Here is a 12,151-nt window from a genome sequence, read left to right on the forward strand (position 1 = left end):
TTCGCTGTAGCACATCTGCGCGTCGCTTTGGGTTTGTTGTATCACTCTGTATTAAACTACATACTTTGTACGGTAGCATATTCAATCCTGTTGTTATATGATCAGAGAAGTCAAGTCGTTGTACCTGCCATCCATCAACGTGGCAGCTCCATTGGGTTGCTCTCTCAGCTCATCACCACCATCGGCTATGGGGCTATCTTCGCGGGTGCATTTTTCCTGCGTATCCTCCGAAACAACGACCTCCACCCTAAATAGCCCTTTCCTTCTTCCTTCTCCATCCCGTCTACGAGATGCTCCCTCGCATCCACGTACCACACTCGCCAGACAACCACGACTATAAAAGTCAAGGGAACTGCAATGACTGGAGACGAATTAGATCAGCATCGCTTGAGGAAGCATTCATTTGTTTGTACTTACCCCACATGAGCCAAAAGTCTTGCGACACTGTAATATGGTGAGGGTACTCTTCCTGCAGTTGCATGAACTGACTGCCAAATATAGATGCGACTGTACCCAGAGGCATGAAGAGAAGCGTCGTAACAGCAATCGTCTTCATGCTCTGGTTTTCAGACTGCATTACTTTACTGTCACCCTGTGTGACCACATTGAAAGACAGCTGGATGATGTTGGAGATGCGTGCGTCAAGACTCGTAAGCCGCCGCTGTGTAGACTCAAAAAGCGTCTTGCGGTAGTCCAATGCCTGGCGGGTGAACTTTTGGTGGAAGTTGGGTTTTTTACCGGACACACTCTCATGGTGATCATAGAGGCCTTGGAGGGTAGCCAGGGCTGCCTCACAGTTCTCGCGCAAGTAGATTGTATGCTTCGCGAGATTGTGAAGGCCGGTAAAATGTTCCTTGAGCAAGTCCTTTGTTGCTCTCCCAGGATTTCTCGCCATTTCCAGTGCTTCCTGATGACGTGTTAGCAGCCATCTTGACGCCATAGAAGGTGACATACTGTCTCCATTTTCCCGAAAATATCTCCTAGGTTCCACCCTGTCCAGTCCAGGACTTTGTACATTTCTTCGAATGCTACCTCCAGCAGGGCATATGGATCTCGGATCAGATCCTCACACTTTGCCATGTCTATCAAGGCACGAAAGCGGCTCTGAAACGAAGCTGGAACCCCAAAACAAAACAATTCGACCACAGGCGAAGCTGTGGTTGGTGATAAGGTGCCATCGCTACCTGAGCTGGATGTACGCGCAGCCTTTGGAGTTGTGGCGTTCTGCTCTCGGATTTTGAGTACGAACCCCGGTTTTATCCAGGAGAAATTTGCCTGAGCTTGACTTTGGGCTTTCTGACGCATCCCTAGTCCGCTAGTGTCTTCTTCTTCACCGCTGAGATGGACAATCTTTTTGTCGACTATTGCGAGAGTTTTGCACAAGAAATGGAACCACACAAACGTTGTTCCGTCGACATCTTCACGAGCCGCGAACGACTGTGAGACACCTTGCAGACCCTCGTCGACAAACGCGCTTGGGATTCCCCATTCTTCAAGAAACTCAAGCAGACTTTCACCGTAGTTCCCAGTGGGGTTATCTGGGGGTGCGAATCTATTTCAGTCAGTTGCTGTCGGGAATCCTGCTATGTACAATACTCACATTACCCGGACGGCCCCTTTGCTCTGCGCTTCGAGCGCTTCGATAGACTGGATACCACCGATCTCCTTACCCTGGACAGCTGAGTCTAGCCATTCAAAGATATGCAGATTTACGACTCCATAAGACTTTTCTTTCCTGGATTCCGCACTGTTTCGCGACTTGGTTCTGAACTCATGAAAAGGTCTGCGGTCTGCAGTCAAGCTCCGAAACGATGCCATCTTTTACTGCTTGCACAGGGGGCTGAACGCACCCGACTAATAAGTAATAACATCATTGTACGAAGACTTCTAGGCGGAGATAGTACTTGTGAGCTGACCGGTTAGTCACACTTTACTCGTGGCTCTAACCGTGGCACAACTGGAAACGACACTATGCAGAGCCCCTGCAGCCATCGCTTGCAGCAAGCCCCCTCCCACCTGCAGGCGACCTCTTGGGGGCCAAAAACACAATGCAAAATTCATCCAGGAGCTCAACGGAAAAGCAATAGCATGTCCTGACCTTTCAGAAGATAGTAATGCTAGCGCGAAACAAAATTGGTGGCGTCAGGCTGAGATTGCCAAGGATTCAGCTGGCAGTGACCTCGCCAATCTTTGCCCAAAAGGGCAGTGCACACGAGAACACGCATCACGCGGATTGGTAGAGTGCAGCACGGTAGCCTCTTTTCTGAATACAGCCCTGGTGTCTGGGCTAACAGTGTCTGCCTCGTTGCTTAAAGCTGTCTTGGCACGGCATGATATGACAACCAACGTCCGGTAAGTAACAAGTCCGCTGGCCAGTAAGTAAAGGGTACGGTACCCACACGCACCTACGCTTTGTGTTTAGCGGAGCACAGGAACTGGCAACATTGTGTAAGAGGGTAAATTCTGCGAGCCTATAAATGTAACATCTAGCTTTCTCCGAACTACTGACATGTGTATGCTGAAGCTATACACGTGTCTGGGTGGGAAAGGCCAAGAAGAGTGCGCCATCTTGCAAAGTTTCGCCATCCCTGGAAACTTTCAGGCGGAGAAGATAGTGTGGTCTGGCATTGCTCATAGACGTAGTACAGAAAATTCGTTCACACAAACTACTTTCAGCCTTGTCTGGCAAGTTCCGGTCTTTGTCGACTATGCATTAACGCCATCACACACTTCGCCAGGAATGGGGCGATGGGGCCGCCAACGCAGCCAATCATTCAGGACAATGTCAAGCTGAACCCCAAATGTGGCATACACCCACTAAAATTAGGGTCATGTGTAACTTGGCCCCATCAAACCGATCAGGATGGCTCTAGATCCCAAGTCTCGAAGTTGATAAGATCGCTTGCGTTCGCGCCTCGCCAGTGACTCGAGCAAGCTGGCAGAGACTACCGCCCATTTCAATTAGGCGCTATAATTGAATGGTATAATAGCCCTGAATTACCTTCACCCCTTTTCACAAGCCGCTTACACTAGGCAGGACTACTCTGCTAATCTCTCTGGCCGACACGGTGGAGGAGTCGATCCTGAAACTGGTGCCTTTGTCCACGTACAATCATACCAGCAATCTTATTACCCTGTTCGTATAATCTAAATTCTTATACCGAGCACTTGCTAATCTGATTGATTTGGATAGAATCAATCGAGTCACTGTGGTGGAGGCAGCTACGATCCAAATAAGCCCGCTGTCACCATCTCTGCTGTGCCACTGGTATATAATCAACCACCACCTCGCCCCCAACCAACATTCGCATCTCAAGTAAGTTTGAGGTGTAACTTTTTCTATTCACAGCTGACGTGAATCTGAAAAGGCGTCTACTGTGTATGATTCACAACAGTATCAACACTTTCAGCCACCACCACCACAACAATATCAACAACAACAACAACAACAATACCAAGTAGACTCCCGACCAGGTTTCATCACACAGCTGTGTAATTGCTTTCGGTAATTTTCAAAATGCATGACCAAAACGTCCAGGCTTCGGTATACGAGACGACATATGTCTCCAATACCCCAAACAACGGCCAGGCGCCAGATCCGGAGAAACAGCCAGGACAATCACTCATTCTGGTTCGTCAACCCTGACCTAAAGTCTACAGTTCCTAATGAGATATAGCCCCGTGGACCCTTGAGGCTCAAAGGGTATAGGTACATCTTCACCCCGTTTACCAATGCAAAGGCGGGATTTCCAAACTTCTACCGTAAGCCAGGTCTCGGATACCAAAAACTTGGTCATTACAGGCATCGAGATTGTTTGGATCGAGAATGGGAAGGCGACTATGATGATCGCTACATTTCCGCTTGGGACGGCAAAATTTCGAAGCTAGTTGTGCAAGCAGTTGACGACATTTACGAAAACAATACTGGGTCTACTTACAGGCGTACATTCATCCGCAATGTTGCGCCCATGTACATGCGCTTGGCCAACTGGCCATTTGACCACATCGATTATGCGGCGAACAATGGCCAGGTCTCAAATAGCGATCTCATGATGCTTGGCTTCAAGTGGTTTGCCGCGGCGTGCTTCATCACTGTTTGCGTATGTTCTCTTGTCCACTAATCAGCAACATCGTTCTAACAAAACGGCAGATCTCTAGTCCCAGTCCCGCTGAGATTGCCGATCGCAATGGAGGCAACTACGACACTGTTCCTTACAAGTACTTTGGCTATCCCAAGGTCGCAAAGAACATGCTTGAGACGACCAACCCCAATGGCATCGTTCCGAGCCAGGCAAATCCCGTTGCTGAACGCATACTACAACCACGGTATCTTTGCTTCTTGCGTGATGGGAAGCCTGCAAAGATCACCAAGGTAGATGAATGGTAAGTCCTTGCTCATCAACTTTCAGGGCTACCATTAACTTGGTTAGGATTGCGGAGCAAGGTGGAGCTCACAACCTTTCCTATGTATTTATTGCATACACGGCAGAGCAATTCAACACACCCGAAGACTTCAGAGTTTTACACGAAATGGCCGATGCAGCTGCGCGTAGAGCCGGAGTGATTGCATACTGGGTTGGCTGCTCCTGCATGCCTGACAACCAGTTACAAGAAGATGTACGTAAAAAGCACGATCAACGCTGAAGGAGCCTCACTGATTTTCATCCTCAGGTCTACCGTATTTGCGATGTAATCAGAGGAGCCCGATCCCTCGCCATTGCTGTTGGCCCTCCTTCAAACAACGCATACGAGATCAACACACCAGAACTCATGCTTCAGCAATGGGGCCGTAGAGTCTGGACTTTCCCAGAAGTCCTGCTAGCGCCTGCAGGAAGAGACATCAGCGTCTTTGTGCGTGGCAGCAATCTCGACCACCCCATCATGGTGCCCAAGAACCAGTTCGCGGTTCAAGTATGGCTGGATGATGCCCATGTCGCTCGACAGGTATGAGTGAAGACCTATCACCTCTCTTTGGTATCCTTTACTAACCAGACAAGCTCATCGATCATTACGAGGGCAACCTTATTCTGAGCCAACTAGAGCTCGTCACCCTTGCTCTCGAGTGCCTGCACAACAGAGACACGACACAATACCTCCCCGGAGACCACAGCTACGCACTAATGGGTCTTCTCCGCGTGCGCCCTCAAATCGACCCTACAGACTCTGCATTCCAAGCTTTTGCTCGGTACGTTCATCTCTCCCCCCCCCTCTCAAACACCTCTCTTATATTCCTTTTACTAACCCAAACAACCATAGTCTCTCCCTCGCAAACGGAAGCGAACAACTCCTAGAACGCCTCATTTGCGTCTTGCCAAAAACCCCAAACCAACCCTGGCACTCAATGGACGATGCCTATAATGCCAAACTCTGGGATATCCTTCCCCAAGATGTAGGTATTGCCGGCGTAGGCGAAGACGACAGCATCATCCTCGATGGATGCCGCGCCGCCAACATCCGCTGGAAGTCCTTCACACCCGTCGCATACGTCCGGCGCGAAGCGTGGAAGCGGTGGCTCGCAAAGAAAGCCCTGCGTCTCGGCGGCGTAGTCTTCCTCATTGCCATTGCGCTCACTGCCGTGCCGTCCGTCCGCACAGCAGGTATCGTTCTCATCATCTACTCGCTCGTCCTCATGGGCCTCTCACCCTGGCTACTCCGCCTCCTTTATCTCGGCAAATTCTGGGACCAGCAGTGCTGGTTCTTTGGGTTCGAGGGGTATATGGATCTCGAGACGATTGAGCGCCAGATTTTTGGCGGCAGGCTGGGGCGCCTCAAGTGGAGTGTACGTATTTCTTCTCCTCTTCTTCGTCTTCTTCTTCTTCTCCTTCGATACACAGTAAAGGCAAATAAGCTAACATGAAAAAACAGGCAGCAGCAAGCCCCCTCTCCCGCCACTACCGCAACTCCAAAAACGAATGCACCCCCATCGACCCAACCTCTGACCCCGAAGTCGCCGCTCTAGTCCAAAAAGCCAAATCAGCAGGTCCAGGCGACCAACGCGTCTTCACCCTCGTAGACACCGGTTCGTCTCCCTCCTCCCTTCCCCTTCCCTCTCCTATCAAAAACTAACAAGTCCCCCCCCCCCTAGGTAACATGACAGTAACCCTCTTTACCGCCGAACGGCCCCCTGTCTGCTTCCTCATGGCCGGCTCCGAAGGCGGCATGAAACGCATCATCGGCTGCTCGTACGACTGGACAACGGAAACCATGTACCGCGAGACTGTGCTTCGTATCGGCACGGAATTCGAAGATAAAATGTCGAGGGTGGGCAGAGTCAAGATTGGGTTTAAGAGGAAGCAGCAGCCGTTTGGGACGTTAGCGGAGGTCGGGGAGCCCGTGGGGAAGGAGGTTAAGTGAGTGTATGTATGTTGGATGGGTTAATGAATGATGGAGGCGGGGGTGTGTGCCAGGGTTATGAATAATGTTTTTTTTTGGATTTCCCCCCTTCCCCCTTCTTATGGTTATGAGTGGCTTTCTGGTTGGACGGATGGTTACGCTTTATATCAATGTTATGAATTTATGGTCTCTTGCAAAGTAACATGTCTACATGTTCACACTGGCAGGAAAAGAGATTTCAGCGGTGAAAATACCAACAGTGCTCCATGAATCAAGGGAGATACAAGATGCTAGAGATAAGTAATGACAAATCTATTGTATAAGAAACGTGAAATAGATATAATATTAGTACGACTTCTCAAGCAACCCACCAAGGATACCACGTCCTAGCAACGCGAATGCATGCAACACGACCCTCTCCACCACCTGCCTAAGCCACAGCAGTAACCTCTGTAGGAATAATGGTAAAATCAACCGCAGGACCAAGACCAGTATGAGCAACAGAGTTATTTCCCGTATACGTATACGTAACATCACCCCTATCCACCACCCTCATTAGCTCTTCTCTCCCCAACTTATCCCAGAAAAGACGTATCAAAAAAAAACTTACTGCGTAAAAGAGTACTTGACACTAATAATAGCGCCGATATCGCGACCCTGGTTGAATTCTTGCGTCTGGACATCGCCGGGGACATCGACGCCGACGACGCTGCAGGATTTAAAGCCGCCCTGGACACTGGTGCCGGAGCAGAACTCAGCGTCGAAAGCGGGCTGGCCGGATGGACCGGCGGGCGCGGACACGTTGAAGGAGTAGCGGCAGGTTGCGGCGGTGCAGACGCTGCTGAAGTCGGTGACTTGCCAGGTCCATGGTGTGGTGCTGGGGACGGCTGCTGCGGAGGCGGTGGCGGCGAGAAGAGCAAAGGAGGTGATTTTGGAGAACATGGTGAGAGTGGTTGGTTTTTATTGCTTGGAAGGTAGCGAACGTGTGTTTGTAGTGTGATATTGAACGATGGTGCTGTAGTCTGAAGGTGACTTCCTTAACAGCCCGGCTGCTGGCCTTTTATACTACTATTGTTTCCATTTTCGCCTCAACTTCAGTCACGCAGAGGCAAAATCCATATCCCCTGATGTCACGTAGAATACGAGGCTGTACATGTTGATGTTACTAACAGTACGAGTCGTCGTCCGCTTATGTCGTGTCACGCTCCGCAAGGTACAAATTTAGCCTCACCCCCTGGCGCTTTACTACAAAAGCACGTAGATGCTGGTGACATCATGCTAGAAGCCACCATGGTTTCGAGGTTAACAACGACCATGTTTGTCGTGGTGGCTGGCGATCGTCGCAAGGTGCTGACGAATGATGACAAGCGCCATCAAAATGCCACAATGGGAAGGAAACTAGGTCGTATCCGGTCCAGGCGTCCAGGCAACATATTGATGCTAAATGATTGTATCATCGCAATGTCACACCGTGAGTTTGAACATTACTGAAGAGATATTCAGAATTGTCATGATGCTGGCTATGTCACGTCGGTGCTGGCCGATTAGCAGTAGGCCTCTTCTTGCTGACGGGCGACCCGGTAAAGACGTGACTGTCAGTGACGGACCTCATCATCCTCGGTCGAGACGTGCTAGGGAGATCGAATGGACTTGCGTGACCATGTGTAGACCCCGGAATGCCAATCCTTGATTTACTTCCTGGAGTGGCTACTGGATCCGTGGGCACATCCGCAGGTGGTGGTTCCGCAAGCGGATCAGACAAGAATATTACAAGAAGTTTTTCGACAACATCTCGCATTCGATCTGGCTGAACATGCAATGGTTTCTCCGACATGTGATTTCTCTGTGGAGAGTTATTTACCAGACCTAAAAAAGATAACATATCTAACATACCAGTGCAAGTGCTGCACCCTTGTAGGTCTGATGATAAATCAACTTATACTCATCATCTTTGGCTGCCTCTTCTGGGGTTGTCTGTTCACTCGAGCGCTCGCTTTCGTCGCCAGCAACAGCTAACGATGCCCGACGAGACCTGTTCTGCTTTCGCTGCTGCAGCCCGTGCATGCGCATAGCTGCCATGACTACTTTGACAAGTGCATCCTTGTTCCGCGACTCCGTTGTTGGCTCTTCCGGCTTAATGGGTACAGTAGCGACCTGGGAAAGATTGGATCGCCTCGGATGTGCTTCAGGTGGGCCTTTTCGGCTCAATGGTCTTGTGTCTGAAGAGATGCTCGGTGATCGAGACAGCGGACGAGAGTTGGAGTGCGGAAGGGGACCAGACGAAGACGATGGTCTCGAGTCTGGGAATGGCGAGGCTCTTTTGTCAATGGACAATGACGATTTGCGGTGGGCATAGGGCAGTTGGGACTCGCTTCCCCGAGCAGCCGCTGCTGAGACTGCTCTTCCACCCCTTCCTCTCGCCTTCTTGTTCGCTATTGTAGCCTCCTCAAAGATGTCTCGGTGTTTCCTCGGAGACCTGGGTGCGGCGTGGGCGTTGTGCATTGGTGGGAGGAAATGAGCGTCATTGTCGATTGGCGGGTCGATGCTGGCATAGTGTAGCATATCAGACGAAAGCGGTGTTGCGTGTACCCTGAGTTCTGGAAGCCGTTCGCCCGCATTGTCGACAAATGACAAGGACGATGGCGGTGTTGGTATCCTACTGGCGGCATGCGCAGCAATCGTCCCATAGAAGAGTATTTCTGTTATCCTGGGTTTCTGAGCGCTTTCTGATGTGTCCTGCACTTGCGCTAGTATCCCAATGGGAGACTGTGAGCGCGCGAGGTTCCACCACTCATTTGCATCATGGCTGGATGTGTTTGGGGATGTTGTAGGCTTGCTGAGCAAGAGGGACTCGAACCAAGTTTGAGTGCTTTCTTCGGTTGTCCATACGTCTAGACTGGGGCCGGCGGTGAGGTACAGTGGTATTTTTGCGGTATCAACGGTGGCTAGGAAGCGCAGGCTGGTGGTGGTGAGGGTTGGCGACGACGCGACATTTTGCGTCGTAAGGCTGATTTCTGTGCAATGTTAGTAAGAGTAGAAATATGAACGCAATGTATCATGCCTTTAATTAAACGGCCGTCCGGTAGTAGGAGATGCCCGCTCCAGACATCAGTCATTGCACATGTACGTAGTAGTTGTCAGTTTTTAGTCGAGGCAATACCCGCGTCAGCTCGGCGGGATGACGCGCTTCGGTCCGCACTAAGAACACGCGACTGCACGTGCAAGCTACCATTATCACAACACTATATCATTTATCAAAGAGGTAGCACGGTGAGGTTTCTTTAAAATTCTCACAATTCTTCTACTACGATGCCAAAGATTCTGCAAGGTCGAGTGTTTAAATCTCTCCCCCTCAACCTAAGAAGTAACTCCAAGAAATATTGAAGCCCATTTTAATATCAAATCTGATTCCTCTAAACGAACCGATTGCAAGGAGTTTTTCAAGTTTTAGTGCCAAAGAAGCTTTATTATTATCTTCTCCTTAACGGACTCCCGTACCAATTTTAAAGACGAAAAATACCGTGTATCTAGCCACTGCAGATAGCCTATATAAGCCAATACAATAACTCTTTATCATTTCTAGTCAGAGGGAATTGGTAGTAGAATATAGTAGCTACTGATCAGGAAGAGGGGTATCGTAGTGAGTTTTCTTCTAGGTACCAAAACGTTTATACTAGATTAAGAGTTTAAATCTCTCTCTCTCTCTAAAACTAAATAGTAGATATAAGAATTCAAAGACAATTTTGATATTTAAACTAAATGGTCTTTGAACTTCTAATTCATAGGGAGGAGTTGTTAATTTTTAGCGCTGAAGAAGCTTTCTTAATTTTTCCTTGTTGGCCATTGCACTACTTCTGATCAAATTACTGTATCTAGCCACTATAGGAAACCACTGCATAGTTGATACAACAATGACCATTAATTGGAGAGGAGGTGAAGCCCTGTGGAATTGATCTCTAGGATCAGAGTTTTACTGGATGGAATTCCAATGCATGCAAGAGATACTGGGTTGCCAAACCCAATGGCTTTCCCTCCCACTCCTTCCTCCAGAATCTTGTCTGAGGCCCAAGCCCCGGAGCCGCCCTGTCAAAGACTGTTTTCTCCTGCATAAGATCCCAATGGGCGGCATTCTTCCACCTTAGCAGCATTGGTATGAGGATTTTGCCGGTAATGTTCTTGTTACGACAAGTGGTTGCAAAATCGTCAACTTGGGTGTCAAGCCAGGCAAGGGAAGGATCGGCGGGCTGCCATACGGATAACGACTCAAGAGTTGTTGCCTGATCGAGTAGGGTGAGCGAGGTCTGGTAAATGACCGAAACATCTCTTTGGGCTAACATCAGGTAGTGCGCCATTCGCTGCGACGATTTGACCGAGAGGCCGTTTGGCAGCATGGATGTATCGAAAGAATGGGCATGCTGAGCATGCGAGAGGTCGGTACGCAGGGTAAGATGTCGCAGATTTGGTGGGAGTAGATGGGTGACTTGTGTTTCGATGGTAAACTCGGGGTCTCCAGTCAAGAAGGGAAGTGGGACCTCCAGAGTGTGAAGTTTAGGGAAGTGCGTCATATCAAGGTGACCATGCAGCACCATCAAGATGCGGGGTTGGGAGTAGAACCAGGCGACTTTGTCGCAATATTCTATACTGAAGACAAGAGTCTCCAGCGTGGACTGAAAGGCTTGTAACACATCGCACCAGGCGGCTAGATCGACGACAGGATCTGTCATTGAACTGCCGTCGAAGGTGAAGTCATAGGTAAGGGAGCGTAGCCTAGGGAAGCATTGGAAAAGAGAGCGTGTACTTGCGATGAAAGCGCCCGAATGGCGGAAGACCAATGTGGTGATATTAGTCGGTCTGATGCGCTGGATGAGTGGAACGTTAGTTCTGAGCGTGGATTGATGACGCAATCCGCCTCGGACTGAAAGCTCGAGGGATTGGATATTAGGGAGATTCAGAAAGTGTTCAGCGCCAAGGTAAGTTTTTGGGTCGCGGTATGCTATGCCACTTGTTTGATCAACGACAAGAGATGTGTGTGTGATGGATGACAGGCGACGGACAAGGGATTGAGCCAAGAAGCGCGGAGCTCCCAATGGTTCGGGAGCCAGGGTATCGGGCAAAGCTTGAAGATAGTCATACGTGGTAGACTTGCAGTCGGTTACGTGTAAATGTTGAAGTGATGGGAGGACTAGGATGATGAGTGCAGCATACGCAGAATACTCGCGTGATTCTAGGGAGGGGAGTTGTTAGAAAGCAGGGCTAGCAGTATAGAACCAGGTGTTGATGTTTTTTTTTATAGTTGCGGATAAGTCTTAGTGATGCAGGCAGTGTCACGACACAAGAGTCTCCCAAAAGATGGGCTATGAAAAGCCACATACCGAGTGCCTCTTTCAGGAGATGATGGGTAGAAAACATGGTCTCGCTAGACCAAATATCCATGGCCTTTTGAAGTAGGTAGACATGGTCGAAAGAGCTATCGTGAGGAAGGTGTCGCTGGCCTTGAGTAACGCTTTGACCAGAGGACACACCCAAACGGATCGACTTGACATTGCTGGCTTTTTTGCAGTCCTTGAGGATGTTCAGACAAAAATGGTCAATCCTTGGAAGCCTGTTGCTGGGGGGGACGAAGAGATCGACATGGCGGTAGAGGAATGGAGTAGCGAGTGTGTGGAGATGGCTGTTGAGGCGGCAAAACGAAGACGTGTCATGCTGTGAAAGACGGGAGGTTATTTGCTCGAGCAGCTCATTGGGGAGACTGGAGAAGGATGCCATTGCAGAGGATGGCTGTGTCGAGTGACGATGGCTATTTGATCTTGCTGTGGTC

At 49.6% G+C, this 12,151-nt stretch overlaps 5 protein-coding genes across 5 annotated transcripts; 1 reads left to right on the forward strand and 4 right to left on the reverse strand.

Annotated features, from left to right (window-relative positions):
• Positions 1-185: 185 nt before the first annotated feature.
• Positions 186-1,818, reverse strand: COCVIDRAFT_85640 (hypothetical protein; the record flags this gene model as incomplete). The annotated part of the gene is made up of 4 exons (XM_014706511.1): positions 186-361; positions 418-907; positions 955-1,552; positions 1,601-1,818. The coding sequence occupies 4 exons, from the start codon at positions 1,816-1,818 to the stop codon at positions 186-188; spliced, it is 1,482 nt and encodes a 493-aa protein (XP_014561997.1).
• A 1,699-nt stretch (positions 1,819-3,517) lies between these two features.
• On the forward strand, positions 3,518-6,354 carry COCVIDRAFT_33267 (hypothetical protein; the record flags this gene model as incomplete). Its single annotated transcript, XM_014706512.1, has 9 exons — positions 3,518-3,631; positions 3,678-4,100; positions 4,151-4,383; positions 4,431-4,617; positions 4,672-4,944; positions 4,998-5,185; positions 5,257-5,779; positions 5,866-6,019; positions 6,086-6,354. 9 exons carry the CDS (start codon positions 3,518-3,520, stop codon positions 6,352-6,354), a joined length of 2,364 nt encoding a protein of 787 aa, XP_014561998.1.
• Positions 6,355-6,763: 409 nt separating this feature from the next.
• Positions 6,764-7,275, reverse strand: COCVIDRAFT_85255 (hypothetical protein; the record flags this gene model as incomplete). Its single annotated transcript, XM_014706513.1, has 2 exons — positions 6,764-6,872; positions 6,944-7,275. 2 exons carry the CDS (start codon positions 7,273-7,275, stop codon positions 6,764-6,766), a joined length of 441 nt encoding a protein of 146 aa, XP_014561999.1.
• Positions 7,276-7,858: 583 nt separating this feature from the next.
• Positions 7,859-9,449, reverse strand: COCVIDRAFT_33269 (hypothetical protein; the record flags this gene model as incomplete). Its single annotated transcript, XM_014706514.1, has 3 exons — positions 7,859-8,176; positions 8,227-9,347; positions 9,395-9,449. 3 exons carry the CDS (start codon positions 9,447-9,449, stop codon positions 7,859-7,861), a joined length of 1,494 nt encoding a protein of 497 aa, XP_014562000.1.
• Positions 9,450-10,295: 846 nt separating this feature from the next.
• COCVIDRAFT_85531 (hypothetical protein) lies at positions 10,296-12,099 on the reverse strand (the record flags this gene model as incomplete). The annotated part of the gene is made up of 2 exons (XM_014706515.1): positions 10,296-11,557; positions 11,706-12,099. The coding sequence occupies 2 exons, from the start codon at positions 12,097-12,099 to the stop codon at positions 10,296-10,298; spliced, it is 1,656 nt and encodes a 551-aa protein (XP_014562001.1).
• Positions 12,100-12,151: the final 52 nt, after the last annotated feature.

This window comes from Bipolaris victoriae (genome assembly GCF_000527765.1).
Source record: "Bipolaris victoriae FI3 unplaced genomic scaffold scaffold_3, whole genome shotgun sequence".
In the NCBI taxonomy this organism is placed as follows: Eukaryota; Fungi; Ascomycota; class Dothideomycetes; order Pleosporales; family Pleosporaceae; genus Bipolaris; species Bipolaris victoriae.